This window comes from Artemia sp. Qi Xiang Cuo, chromosome 6 (assembly GCF_049724085.1).
Source record: "Artemia sp. Qi Xiang Cuo chromosome 6, ASM4972408v1, whole genome shotgun sequence".
Lineage (NCBI taxonomy): Eukaryota > Metazoa > Arthropoda > Branchiopoda > Anostraca > Artemiidae > Artemia > Artemia sp. Qi Xiang Cuo.
Genome location: NC_142799.1, coordinates 70,338,667 through 70,354,290, shown reverse-complemented (window position 1 = coordinate 70,354,290; position 15,624 = coordinate 70,338,667). Strand labels below are relative to the sequence as shown.

Genomic DNA, 15,624 nt, shown 5'->3' with positions numbered 1-15,624 from the left:
TCAAACACAAATGCAAAGTCTAATAAGATCATATCAGCAGTTCAGTGTAGCAGTTCAGTGACATATTCGTATGTATCAATAAGATTTGTCTCGACCAAGCGTCCAGATCTGAATCCATGTTGGCTATCGGTAAGTAGTTTGTTGTAGAAAGAAACAGGAAAAGGCGGTACTGGAGCAAGTACAATAAAGGAAGAAAAGAGGAATATTATCAAATATTTGATAAAACTCGAAATAAACTAAGAAACTTAAGTAGAGAACCTTGTATAAATTTTGAGTTCAAGCTAGCTGATGACAGTAAGAAAAATCCAAAGAAGTTCTGGAAGTATGTTTCCAGTAAAGACCACAGCAGATGATCAGTAAAAACACTCTGTATAGATAATGGCAAGGAGGTAACTAGCCTGAAAGATATCACTGAACTACTCAAACAAGCAATTTGTATCAGTTTTTATCAGTGAGCCAGATGTTCTCTCTCTTATAGCCATCCTATGACATCCCTACGCCAATGTCACCTATTCAGTACTCACTACCAGTTCTCCAAAAACAACTTGAAGTGCAAGACATCAATAGGTCTGCTGGTCCTGACAACTTGCATCCAAGACCTCTGCAGTAGTGTAACATGATATTAAACTTAACATAAAATTAAGAAAAAAACCTGATTTCCTTAAAATAAAAAAAACTACGTGTTTTGGGGGAATTTCCCTGTCAAGTGAAGAACGATTATTCAGTAGTTGCTCTTTGTATTAGAAGGCTACATATATGAGTAAAAAAGGGATTAAAGTGAGCCTTAGTTTGGTTAGCAAAAAGCTAAGTATTCCGGGACTATTCAGACTACCTTCAAGTCCTCTTCACAACCATACATTTTGAGTGTAAAATAAATTTGAGTTAAGTCTTTCTATGCAACCAGAAAGGAATTTTGTCATATAAGATGTTTCCCTTGTAGATGTGGTGTAGCCTGTTCTGTATTACGTGAGTGCCTCAATAAACATATTTATATCTATTTGGTGCATAATTAAGGTATCAGATCTCAGGCCCAATTCTTGTGACATCTGGAAGTTCTACAGGGAACCTATAATAAATATCAAAACATTAATTGAGAATAAGCTTAAAAATTTCCCCCAAAAACAATTTATATAAACACCCCCATAACAGTGGCGCAGCCTGTTTTAAACAAAGGGGCAATCACGAGGCAAAAGAACCCTGAGAACTAATTTAATAGCATAAAAACAGATATCAACGCTTTTCATTTTTTGCTTTTCAGTGTATTTTAAAGTGCTGTTTTCGCCTATTCAAAAGGATGCAATCGTTCCTTAAGTAAATAATTTGCAAAATAAAAGTTTTTTTTAAGTTAAGGAACTAAAAAAACAACATGACCCAAGAACAAAAAGAATTCCTACAAGCACAACAATTAATTACAACTTCAGTAAAAATTGCAAAATCACTCTTTGAGTATTAAGGAAATACAGACCTAAACCAATTTAATATTCACTTAGCTCAATTTGTAGAAATGACAAAATAAATTGTAATTACTTTGAAAAATATGTTACTTTTAAGCTTTTAAGACGTTCCAGAAATAAATTGAAAATACAATAAGCACAGATGCAAATTCCCAAGCAAATTCCGAAGAAAAACACAATTATTTATTGCTTTTAAAAAAATAAAGTTCTGAGACAGAGTTAAACTTTAGCCTCAAGAGCGAGGCGTTGTGGAGGGGACAGCCCCTTTCATATACGGAATGATTTCTAATCGTTTCAAGTTTTAATGTCGATCCTTGCTTTCAGTAAAAAAAAAACTGTTTTTTTTTTTATTGAATTTCTGAACGTTTTGAATTAATGCAGCTTTGATTTTGGCTCCCCATACATGAATAATTAAAACGAAATTTTCATATTAATTTTACTTTATTTTGGCTAAATGGCTTTCTCGAAATTTTGATCTGACGTAACTTAGGAATTAACTTACGTAACGAACTTCTATATTCGTATATTTTTATTACGTATATTAGGGGGTTCGCCCCCTAGTCAATACCTCGCTCTTTACGCTGAAGTTCAAATTTAGTTCCAAATTCTTTAAGAATGACCCCTTAATCACAAAGACCGTTAATTAGAATAAATGGCTTTGATGAAAGTAAAAAAAAAAAAACTTTAGCGTAAATAGCGAGGTGATGGCTAGGGGGCGAACAATATTATATATGTAATAATTTCTGTTCGTTTTAAGTTTTGATGTTGCTCCTTACTTTCAGTTGAAAAATTGAATTTATTTTTAAATTTAATATCTGATCATTTTTTCAATAATGCTAGGACATCCGGCGCCCCATTCATAGCAATGTCCCTTTCCCTATGGAAAGACCCTCCCACGTAACCCCCCCCCCCCCCCCCCAAACTACCAAAAACATCCTCCATGACTAAATTCTGTATACTTACCAATAACCAATACTATATGTAAACATTGGGCAAAGTTCATAACCTGCAGATCTTCCCCGGGGACTGTGGAGGATTTCGTCATCCTCAAAGACATAGTTATTATATTTTTCGACCATACTGAACAAAATGGCTATTTCAAAATTCTGATTGGCTGACTTTAGAAAAAAGGAGTGTAGGAAGGGGCCTAGTTGCCCTCCATTTTTGTGGTCGCTTAAAAAGGGCACTATTACTTTTAATTTCCGTTCGAATGAACCTTCCTGCGATATTCTAGGACCATTGGGTCGATACGATCATCTTAAAAAAATAAAAAAAAAATAAACACGCATCTGTGATCTTTCTTCTGGTAAAAAAATACAAAATTTCACATTTTTGCAGATAGAAGCTTGAAACTTCTATAGTAGAGTTCTCTGATAAACTGAATCGGATGGTATAATTTTCATTAAAGTTCTGTGATTTTTAGGGGGCGTTTCCCCCTTTTTTGGAAAATAAGGAAACTATTCTCATTTTTGATGGGTAAGACTAAACTTGATGAAACTTATATATTTGAAATCAGCATAAAAATCTGATTCTTTTGATGTATCTATTGGTATTAAAATTCATTTTTGGAGTTTCGGTTTCTATTGAATCGGGTTGTTCCTTAGCCTACTTATAGGGTTGTTCCGGGTTGTTCATTTTTGTTGCGTTTTTACGAGTCGGACAAAAATTACTGGGGGGGGGGAAAAACCTCTAACCCCTCCTTTAACTTGATACGGCCTTGATCAGCCCATCCGTTTCCGCCCTCACCATCAGCCAAAATAACTTGACCTAGTCTTTATTAAAAATAGTGAACTGATTCAAGGGATAAATTGTCTTCCACCTACTGGTAAAAGTAACCACCTCGTCATTGATTTAGTTACCCATAGACTCAAAGCAATAAACAGACATAAAAAATAATATTTACAGACAACAAGGCAATTAAGGTCGAATTTAGGCAGATTAACTGGGAGTTGACGCTCCTGGATGAGATGAACAAGCAGTGGGAGAAATTCTGGGCTGTAGTCATGGAAACTCGGCACAGGAACACAATAGAAAGTTTTTTCCCCAAATCTAAGGCCTTATCATACATGATGGCTAGCATAAAACGGCAAAGAAACTTAAACAAACACCAGAGGAGACAAAAGGAAAAGCCGGGTCATTGTGAAAAATACATTAAAGCCCAGAATAAATTAAGAAACCTCACCAAACAACTGCACTGTAATTTTGAGACAAAACCCGCCAATCAAAGTAAGTTTAACCCTAAGAAATTCTGGAACTATGTATCTAGCAGAGACCAAAACCGAAGATCCATAAAACACTGAATAACAAGTGACGGAAACGAAGTCATTTTGCACCCGAACTATAGCTGATTTCCAAAATGAGCGATTTGCACCAGCCTTCACAAATGAACCTTATAATATTCCCAATCTAAAGCACAACATCCAGAAGCACATGAGTCATATTAAAGTTACTGCATATATAGTCTAAAACGACTCAAAAGCCTAGACATCAACAAAAGCACTGGTCCTAACAACATTCATCCCGTTTGCTAAAAGAAATTGCAAGCGAAATTGCCTTTGCACTAGCTATACTTTTTCAACATTCCCTAAATCGTAAGCAAGTTTCCTCCCAATATAAACTAGCCTATATCTTGCCTTTCTTTAAGAAGGGGGTTAGATCCAAAACAGAAAATTATAGATCAATCAGCCCCACATCTCCTGTTGCAAGAGTCCTTGCAAGGATTGTTAATGATGCACTTCGTTCAACACCTTGTTCATAATGAAATTATCTCCAACAGGCAGCATAGCTTTCTCCCAGGAAAATCTGTACAAACAAACTTGCAAACATTTTACCTAGTATCTGGAGAAAGGCCTTCCTTTTGATTTGAGTATTTTAGACCTAGCCAAAGTGTTTGACAAGGTTCTACATAATCGGCTTCGTTTTAAGTTAACAGTAGTAGGAATCAACCATGAATTAGTGGATTGGCTAATGGACTTAGTAGCTGGTAGGGTTCCATTGCGACTGAGCCCCTGTGCAACTTGCCCAGCAAGTGACTGAACCCCATTTAACTGAACCCTCATGCAACTGAAACCCCATACTCAGTTTTTCAGTATTCTACAAATGTGAAGTAACATCATAGGGTAAAACAAAATTTGGAATCTTTACACGCTCCACCTTGATGGAATTGTTTGTTTTTTAAAGTTACTAAATAAATGCCTGTCAATATTATTCATAAAAAAGCTCTGTTTTGTTATTGGCACTGATAGACATCAAAATATGAATTTGAGAGAAACTTTCCAGGAACAGGTAAATACTAAACTGGCGAGTTTAAAACTTGGCAATATGGAAGATGAATGGGGTAATTTTAGGAAAATTGTTTGTGGGGTTGCTGATGGTGTCTTAGGGAAGAACGTTGTAAACACATCTAGGAATATTAGAGAAAATGTATTGTGTTTAATAGAGAGAAGAAGGGGTTTGTACAAGAATGTGGAAAAAGCATGAAAATTATGAATAAAAAAGATGTGAAGTGGAGGCCATGGATGAAACAGCCAAAGATGTGGAAGATGAAGCCAGACAGCATAATAGTAACATATTGTACATAGAGGGAACAGTCAATCTAAACTTACTCCTATTAAAGATAGGAAGGGGCCCCAAAAAAGGGCAGTCGTTGTAGTAGTATTATCAGTATGTACATAGCGCCTTTTGCTTAAGTCAACGTCCTCATCAAACTACCTGAAAGTTCCAAATAATATTCAAGGGGGTCCAAAAAGTATTGCTAATAAACCCTTTGCAACTTTATAAACATAGTGTCTTGATTTAGTTCAATTTCCCAATCCACATTACCCAAAGTTTTCCCCTTAATACCCTTAACTTTAACAGTAGTAGAAGGTTTTAGTAGTAGAAGTAGCAGTCATACGAATAGTTGCAGTGGTAGTAGCATGCAAATTTTCCTTTTTGGTTGGTTGAACATTTGTTGGTCAGTTGGTCTGTAAGTTTCGACGTAATACCAAAAAACCATTTCCGAAAAATTGATGGTATATCCTTTTTACAAGCTATACAAAAATAGTGTGTTTTGATTTAGCTAGACATTCCCCTTAAGATTCCAAAAAAGAGCATCACCGTAATACCCTTACCCTTTTCTAAAACCAAGAATCAAACACAGGGCTATATCCAGGATTTTTTTCGGGGTGGAGGTGGGGCGTTACAATAGAATTTTTTCAGGTGAGGGGGGCGAGGATTACAAAAAATTAAAAACACATCAAAAATTTGTTCATATTCATTTTTGTTACGTTTTTACAAGTCGGACAAATATTTCGGGGTGGGGGCTCCAACCCCCTAATCCCCCTTAGATACAGCCTTGATCAAACATGCCTCCCGCGTAATTAGCGTAATTTTCTATACGGGAGTCCCCCCCCCTAACTCACCCCCGCAAGCTGAAATTTCTTCAAAATCTATCAAAACTTATATGAGACTGCATAATTCAAGCATCCAGAGAAATATGCCAGCTTTCTTTAGTATATATCTTTGCCTTCATGGTACTATACGGTTCATTTTTAATTTTTCGCAGTCATTTTCACTTGATTTAGAAAAATTGGTTCCTATTTTACCCCCCTCCCCTGGTATTTTACAAAATTACACTACTGTCCCCTTTCTCAAAGCACAAGTGCCATATGTAAAGAATGAACAAATTGTGTAAACTAAAGCCCTTATCCAGGGGTTTTGGGGGTCTTGTTATCCCCAGTGGTATAGATATTTGACTTTTCAGCTGTGTTGAAGAAAATATTAATCTTGAAATTTTGATTGGATGCCTTTGGGAGGGGGGGGGCAGTGAAAATGGATTGGGAGGAGCCTGGTCCCCTATAATCAGCTTGTTTTAGTTTTCCCCAAATAATTCCCATAAAACTCTTCATTGGTGGAAAAATACAATTCAAGCTGAATTTACCAACATTGCAAAATTAAACTTATTCCTGGCTCCCTGTCTATATCTTAACTACTCAAAAAACACCAACAGAAAAAAAAACAACAACACACTAAGTACATGGAAAGGAATTGTATCAGATGCGATGCTATAGCTTTGCCTACACAAAAGAGCAATAAGGCTTCAATGATTTATTATAATTAATTTAACAAACTTTTCCCACAAAAATAATTTTTCCAATGAAAAGTATATAACTCTCTTATTCAAAAATGGGCAAAAAATAAAATCAGATAATATACCAAGGGTAGAACAACCACAAATCCCCATCAATAAATAAATAAAACCCAAAACAAACAGAAATTATAATACATAACCAGTTCAAACTAAAAACAAGCATAAGTTAACACAAGTAGGGCTGACAAACGCCATATCTTCTCAAGACCAGAGCATAATTTGCACTTTACAGAAAAAAAGTAAGTTAGACATTATTCCAATATATGGTTTTTATTGAAGGGATGGTTGTATAAACTTTGAAGGATAATTATTGTTAGATAATTAGACAAGAAATCAAAAGTTCCAGTAAAAGGGCCTAGGGGTGAAAGCCCTCCAATCACTTTCTTAAAAAGGTATGGGAACTTTTTAATCCCAATTGAACGAGGTTCCACCAAAGTTAATACAAAAAACTTTTCCATTAAAACCTTATATATTAGCCATTGTACTTTAGGGGAGGCTCATAAGATTAGAAATCAAAAGTTCTAGTTCACTTTTCAAGGATCAAACGCAATCAGAGGGGAACCAGCTTCTTCCTCCTAACCCCTATTTTTCCCCCAAATCCATCCAATTAAAATTTTGAAATAGCCATTTTGTTCAAAAGAGTCCAAAGGTCAAATAAACAGAACTCTGGGGTTAACAACCCCACCAATAGCTCCATCGGCAAGAGTTGTAAGTTAAGCCAGTTGTTCATTGCTTACACATAAGGTTTTAACAGAAACAGTTTTTGTATCAACTTTGGAGGGGGCTCATTCAATTGGGAGTTAAAAGTTCCAGTGCCTTTTTTAAGAGTCAAAAGGGATCAGAGGACTTCCAACCCTAGGCCCTTTTTTCCACAAATACATCCAATCAAAATTTTGATATAGCTATTTTACTTAAAACAGTCCGAAGTTTAAATAACTATGCTTCTAGGGTCCACAATTCTCAGCCCCTGGTGCAAGGGTTGTAAGTTATGCAAGTTGCCTATTGTCAACATGTAAGGTTTTTTTTTATCAAGAAAAGGGAGTATGTTTGATTCTGGATATCCAAAAAAGCATGGAATATTAAGGCCAAACCTAGAGAAATGTCATGTTGAAAAAGGTCAGAGTAAAAACTACCGCCCCCTCCCATGTTCTTTTTAGCTGTAATCTTCTCAAAGATATCTGATCTAAATTCATTATCTAATTTCACAAAGTTCAAAGATTTTCAACACTGACGTTTATTATTCAATGTTAAAAAAAGGTCTGATTCATCTGATTTTCTTTTTTTTGCAACAATAAAACAGATGTTTTTTTTTATGAATTATCTTGACTGGTATTTATATTATGACTTTAAAAAACAAAGAATTCCAACAAGGTTGAACATTTAAAGGTTCTAACTTATATTTTACCCCATGATATTGCCTCATATTTGTAGAATACTGAAAAATTAAGTCAGGGGGCAGGGGGGGGGGGGTTGGTCAGTTACACAGGGGTTCAGTTAAATAGGGTTAAGTTGAAGGGCAGTTCAGTTATACTGAGGTTCACTTACATTGGGGTTCAGTTACATGGGGATTCAGCTACATACGCACTGGCTGGTAGATCTGAGACTGTACTGCTCTTCACAACAGATGGCAAATGTACCTACCCTCAGCCCTGTAAAATCCCAAGCAGTGCTCCCAGGGGAACAGTCTTCAGACCCACATTGTTTTTTGTTTATATAAACGAAGTGATTCCCAAATCCAGCAACTTCTGATGAACCAAAACTGTTTGGTGTGCCCAACAAATCATCAATGCAATATGACCTTGATCACATACAGGCATGGGCAGACAGGATACTCTTTTCTGTTAACATATCAAAATGTGTCACTATTCATTTTGGTCACAATATTCCTCTGCACCAAAACACTATGAATAATAACCAGACATCATCCCCAATTCCTCTCCCAACTTGCGCCAGGGGTAAAGACCTGAGAGTCACTATAGATAACCCCCTAAAGTTCCACAAAAACTCTGCACAAACTGTTTCCAAAGCAAATTCAACCCTTGGATTTAATAAAAGAACACTTACTAGGCAATCACATGGAGTCTTCTTGATGCTATACAAGGCAATTCTGAGACAAGTTCTTTTCTTTGGAACCTGTCTTGCTGCACCTTTTACAAAGGTGCATCTCTGGTGCATTCCACCAAGTGCATCTCTGTACTTGGCAAGAAACCATGAAAGGCTATCTAACCTAAAACTCCCATTTTTGACCTTCCAACATGAGAGCAGTGGCATGCTACTCACATTTAAATTTGTCAAACAACCCCAAAATAAACTTGTTACTCAGTTACCCAGCAAAAAACAAACACAAGGTCACTCCAAATGAGCTTCCTAAGCCCAATTAACTGTAGAATTAGATAAGAACTTTTTTTTAGCCAAAGGGTTATCAATGATTGGAACTGTTTAAGCAAGGGGACAGTGTGTTCAATATTAGCTGAAGGTTTTAAAAGGAGATTCAGCAAAGAATAGAAAGCCAAACCTTCAAGATACAAATGGAGCTGCCTTCATTTGTGTCTTACAAATAGTGATTAATATGTATTTATATATAAAAGAGTTAAGCTAGGATGCTCCTTGTCATAGTCAACTAACTTGCATACTCTGTCAGAAATTGATGTTGTGCAGTGGTGTCTACTCTAAACTACAGAAAAGCAGTCCCCTTGATCAATGGGCATAGAGAAGGGGGGCCGCGGCCCCCCTAGAACTTCAAATTTATACTATTAATATAATTAATATATTAATAAAAGCTTTTGTATGTTGGAATTTTTTGTTGGGTGTTCACTGGTAGATGGTTGAGAAAGCTGGTAGATAAAAAGGAATTTCCAAATCTTGTTTCCAATATTGATCAATATTTATGTTTTGATATTCAGTATTGATTTTGGTCCAATGCATAGACAGGAAACTGGTCTATGATTGGCAGTTTTTTTTATTTTTATTATTCTCCAGGAATTGATTCAAGCAATAAGAAGTTGCAAAGTATGCCAAAGGAAAGGTAACCCATTCAATACCATCCTTGAAAAAGAAAATTCGAAATACTCCACCAATTTTCTACCTGGATGCCTCTATATCCAATTGATCAAAAGTACCAAACCTGGGCCACCCCAGTACTGGTTCAGCTGTCTCTGGCTTACATTTTGCCACCTGACAAAAGAAACAGAAAAGTGGCCAGGGAAACAATAAAACTTGTTTTTCTGCAACAAAATTATGGAAGAATATGGTCAGTATAAAAAAAAAAAAACAACTACAAAATTTATTTCAGTAAGGTTAAAAAAAAGCTAAAGAGTATTAATTTTAAATTATAAATTGACTGATCAACACAAAAAGTAAGCTGCTCTGCTAATTTTGATGTTCTACCTGTCAGTGGTTGCAGTTTCATTTCAACTTCTGTCTTTGAGACACTAGCCATCTTGCCAGTTTGTGCAGTCTCTTACTCCAGTCTCCTTCAGAAAGTAAACCTTAAGTTCTTCAGCTTCTCCTTTTTTGATAATGATAATATAGTGAATAGCAAGGGCATACCAAAGGGGAGTAGGGGGTTTGAACCCCTCTAAAATGTTTGTCTGAGTTGTAAAAGCATAACAAAAATGGATATAAACAAATTTTTTATGCATTGTATGAGATTTTTTTGTGTACCCCCCCCCCCCAAAAAAATCATTGTGTAATACACCTCCCCCCCCCCATCAAAAAACGAATCTGGATACACCCTTGGTGAACAGGATTCCCTTTCTTGCTCTTCAGCTCAACCAGAATGTAATCACCAGCCTTGACTTTCTCAGTGTCAAATTGGAACTTGCTAATAGGGTGTTTGTCTTCAATATCCATACTGGAATCTAAAGAGTTGGTGTATACAGGCTCATCTATGGCGGAATTGTCACTCCAACTGCAACTCTTATTACAAGAAACATGTCTATGGCATTGTAGCTTTTTCACTTCTCTGACTTTCTTCCTTTCCAGCACTAGGGCTTTTGTGGCAAATACAGCCTTTATCCCAGCAGTAATGTGTTCTTTCACATGGGTATTAGTGAGCACTTCTGACTTTTTCATATTTTTTCCTGTTGACTTTAGCATTGAGACTTGCATTGAGGTTTGCATGGATGATCTCTCTTAACAAATCATCTTCTGACCTTTGCTTCTCATTTAGAGACATAACCTGTGCTATCTCAGTTTTGGGATCTATGTTAAAGAATGAGCCTAAATGTTGCAAGACTTGCACTGAGCATAGCAAAAGTACTGATAGAGTTAAAAATAATAAAGCCCCAGGTGCTGATAGTGTAGTAACTGTGTTTTTTTAAATATGGTGGCTATGAGGTTCAAAATAAGTTACAAAAGTTTATGAATGTTATTTTTGAAATAGGGGAAGTACCTAGATATTTTAGGAAAACCCTAATTAAACCCCTGTATAATAAAGGTGACAAGAGTGAGTGTGGAAATTATAGAGGCCTTGGCATGGTCTCTGTAGATAGCAAACTACTTAATGTGATGATACTTTTTAGACTGAGACATGCTGTAGACAGTTTCAAGAGAAGAACAAAGCAGTCTTAGGAAGGGTAGAGGATGTGCCAATAATATTTTCCCTCTTAGGTTAATAATTGAGACATCTGAGTCATCAAACACCTTGGTAAAATTCAATCTCTGTGTTATAAAAGTGAAACCTTGAAAAACAGATTTTCTTCTTAAAAAAAGTACAAGAAAACTGTTTCCAGCTCCACAACTTTGCTCAATCCCAATTTATGAGATTTCAAAGATCTACAAAGATGTTTCCTAGATTTAAAAAAAAACCATTGATATGGCTTAAAATTTTACTCAAATAACAAGAATTGAATTTTCAGAACTAGAACCAGACAAAAGGAAACTAATAACTGAAAATTAAGTTAAAAATTTGTTTTGTCAAAATTTTAATAAGTGACCTGTCAAGTAGGCAAACTTTTAAGACTTAAAAAATCAGAAGCGCATTAACATGGAAGCTTGGCAATACCTTCCCAGAGTAAATTTTTGGCCCAGGATTCATTACTGAAAGTTTCATTTTCCTAACCTAACCCTTTTCTAAGGTAGCAAAAAGTAGCCAAACTAGAACTTTATCAAACAACTTTGGTCCTCAGTTTTATAGATTATGAGCAGGCATTTGATTCAGCAAATATAGAAAACTAAAGGTTTTATCCTTACATAGTCTACCAGACAAATACATTAAAGGGAATGGGACTAGGCCATGCATGAGAATGACACTGCTTTTGTTAAGGTAGAATATGAGGTTAGTAGCTGGTTTTGTATAAAATCTGGAGTCCAGCAGGGTCCTGGTCTATCCTCATTTATATGGATCATTCTGATGGACTTTGCATTAAGGAGCACAGGAAAGGCTATGCAAGAACTTGGAATCAAATGAGGAAGAAAAGCTTTTCTGGATTTATATTATGCTAATGATTTAAGCAGCCTGGATGATAGTGTGGGCAAAATGAATGGACTGTTGGACTGTAAGAGGTTTTGCAAGTTCAGGGTGCTAGAATAGGTTTGAAAATTAATAATTAGAAGACAAAGTTGTTAACATTAGGAACAAGTAAAGATGAAAAGGTGACATTGGGTAACAAAAATATTGGTCTTCACATACCTTGGTAGCATTAAGTGGGATTAGTAAAGACCTGGGTAAATTTCTAGGTGGTGCTATAATTTAGCTAGGATGAAAGTGAAAACATCATTTGATGCCTGTTTTTTTTATACTCTTTCATAATTCAATAATCGCTTCTGGGGCTAATTGCATCTTGAGTCCTTAAAGAGGCCCCAAAGGTATTTTATATGAATTACAAAAGAGCATAAGAAAAGCATCAAACAATGTTTTCTCTTTCATCCTAGCTAAATTATATGGCCCATTGCAAATTTACCACAAACTTTACCCCCCCCCCTAATGTGCAAATATATACCCTGAATTGTTGATGGCAAAGTTTCAAATAGCAAAATTTAGCGCAATTTTTGTTGACAGCATTTGAAAAACTTGAAACTGTTGGAAAATGGTTTATTATTAAGTTGCCTAATTAATGAGATTTGAATTGTAATAAATAAGTATTTTTGGAATATATTACTCTTGAACAATTTAATTATAAACTAGTAATGTTTTTAACCACTTTTCAATAACTTAACTTGTGTTGATAACTTCTTTGTGTGGTCACAAAAATGAAATACCTTTGGACCCTTTAAGGGCTCAAGATGCAATTAGCACCGGAAGCAATTATTGAATTATGAAAGAGCATAAAAAAAGCATCAAATGATAGGGATGTTTTTTAGCACTAAGATCTTGCAACTTTCTGCAAATATTATAATTTTTTTAACTCATCTTTGTTCTAAGATCTAACAGCTCACTGAAGTTAGCAAAAAGTGTGAAGAATGCCATTTTTCTGCCATATAGAACAATGATAAGATGACTTTGATGATATACTCATCATTGTTCTCTAACTCCTGATCAGAGCAGAATGATGAAAGATGTTTGCATAAAAACAACAAAAGATGTAAGATCTTAGTTCAAAGATTTCACTTTTTAGTGTTTTCTGACAAAAGATGTAAGATCTTAGCACACTGATGAGTGAAAAAATGGCCCTGATGATTTCACTTTCATCCTAGCTAAATTATATGGACCACTACAAAGTTACAATGAAATTTACCCACCCCAACCCCTAATGTGCAAACATATATCCTGAATTGGAATATACCCTGGATTGTCAATGGCAAAGTTTCAAAATGCAAAATTCAGTGCTATTTTTGTTGACAGCATTTAAAAAGTTTGAAATTTTCACTTTCATGTATTTAAATTATAGTGTAACCTTGAAATTTACTGTGAAAACATCATTTGATGCTATTTTTGGTAAATTTTTGCAGTTCATATTATTGACTTATGAATAAAGTAAACATACCACTCAATTCCTTTTTTAATGCTCTTTCCAAATATAATAATCATTTTTGTTAGAAATGAATTTTACCCCACTCCTATATATAGGCTACCAATTCAGGGTATATATTTGCACATTAGGGTGGGGGTTAAAGTTTAAACTTGCCTCTCATTTACATCAGAAATAAAAGGGATACCACCAGATGGCTAATTTCACAGTGTATATATATATACAAATCTTTAAATTAGCCAACTGGCCAACCAGTATTTTAAGCCTAGGAGTTGAGCTAGGAGTTGAACATATTAAGAAAACAATTAGTACTCCATAATATGCAGAATAATCCTAGTTAACACATTTTGCAGGGGTAGAGCCTTTATCTTCCCCTTTTTCCTTGTTTTCTCAGTTTTTCTAACAAGTTCATGAATTTCTTAGAACCTATATATTTGCAGAATACATACCCCCACTCCCCTAATGCACAAATATATACCTAGAATTACATCCTTGATCTAAATATAACATCCATTTGCATCACAAATTAACTTTACTCCCATATTAGCCATATGGTGGATGTCTGAAATAAAATTTACCCCTCCCACCCTAATGTCCAAGTATATACACTGAATTGGTATATATAGGGGTAGGGGTGAAATTCATTTCCAACAAAAATAATTATTATATTTGGAAAGAGCATAAAAAAGACGGTAAAATTCTACTATAGCTACTTTTGGCTATCTCGGAAAGGACCTTGGTTAGGAAAATGAAACTTTCAGGGATAGATCTACAGGCTAAAGTATGTCCTGGGAAGGTATTTTGAAGCACCTACCTCCACTCCTTCTCCCTCTAGAGGGTCCTGACCTTTGGTGACCTTTAAAAATCTGTGTGTTATAAAAGTGAAACCTTGTAAAATAGGTCTTCTGCTTAAAATGAAGTCCAACAAAATTGTTTTCAGCCTCACAACTTTGCTCAATCCTGATTTATAGAGTTTTAAAGATGCAAATACATTTCCTAAATTTTGAAAATTAACATTGATATGTCGTAAAATTCTATTCAAATAACAGGAATTGCATTTTCAGAACTAAAGCCAAAGAAAAAGAATCTTATAACTGAAAATTAAGGTAAAATGTTGTTTTGTCAAAATTTCAGTAGGTATAGACCTGCCATGTTGGCAAATTTCAGGATCCTCTAGAGGGAGAAGGAGAGGAGATAAGTACTTCAAATACTTTTCCAGGACATATTTTAGCCTGTAGACCCATCCCTGAAAGTTTCATTTTCCTAACCTCACCTCTTTCCAATATAGGTAAAAGTAACTAAAGTAGAATTTTACCAAAAAGGCATCAAGTGGTATGTTTACTTTATTTGTAAGTCAATAGGCCTAATATGAACTGCAAAAAATTTGGTAAATTTTTTTGCAAATCATATTAGGCCCTATTGACTTACAAATAAAGTAAACATGCTACTCAATGCCTTTTTTTATGCTCTTTCCAAATATAATAATGATTTTTGTCAGAAATGAATTTTACCCCTACCCTATATATACCAATTCAGGGTATATATTTGCACATTAGGGGGGTGGGGGTAAAGTTTAAAATTACCTCCCATTTACATCAGAAATATAATTTAACAACCCAACCCCCCTAATGTGCAAATATATACCCTGAATTGGTATATATAGGGTAAAATTCATTTCCAACAAAAATGATTAGGCCTATCACATTCGGAAAGAGCATAACTACTGGAATGGCCTCTGTTAAAAAGAAACTTACATCAGCTTTGGTACCAGGTCTATTTGCTCTTTTGAGAGGTTTTTTCTCGACCTCTACAGGCACAGAAGTCACGGCACTTGCCATAGTAGAAAAATAATTCTTCTTATTCTTCTCTTCAATTATAGGTTTCGGATAAATCCATTTAACCTTTTTCGTTATGTCAGGGGCATCCTGGGAATTCAAATGTAAAAATTAGTCTATTATTGTTTAATAATCGAATTTTTGTATCATTGATACAGCCACCTATGTTCAGGCAGTTAAAGACAGCTTTGAACAATTCGGCATCATTGATTGAAGAGAGTTTGCTTTGTGTTAGTTGGTCAATATTAGGGGTTATTTTAAGGCCCTTGAATGTAGCAGATAAAGTTAGCCAT

General features: G+C 35.2%; 1 protein-coding gene across 3 annotated transcripts in view; it reads right to left on the bottom strand.

Annotated features, from left to right (window-relative positions):
• Nucleotides 1-15,423, bottom strand: part of Mob4 (MOB kinase activator 4) — a 54,358-nt gene extending 38,935 nt beyond the window's left edge. Inside the window, exons 1-2 of one of the 3 annotated variants that reach the window (XM_089091198.1) lie at nt 15,251-15,382; nt 833-1,066 (exon numbers count right to left, since the gene is read on the bottom strand). In XM_089091198.1, the coding sequence (XP_088947324.1) occupies nt 833-859 (27 nt within the window). In that variant the 5' untranslated portion in view covers nt 860-1,066; nt 15,251-15,382. Of the gene's footprint in view, nt 1-832; nt 1,067-15,250 lie in introns of all 3 variants that reach the window. The other 2 variants (XM_089091197.1, XM_089091199.1) reach the window with 2 other exon arrangements.
• Nucleotides 15,424-15,624: the final 201 nt, after the last annotated feature.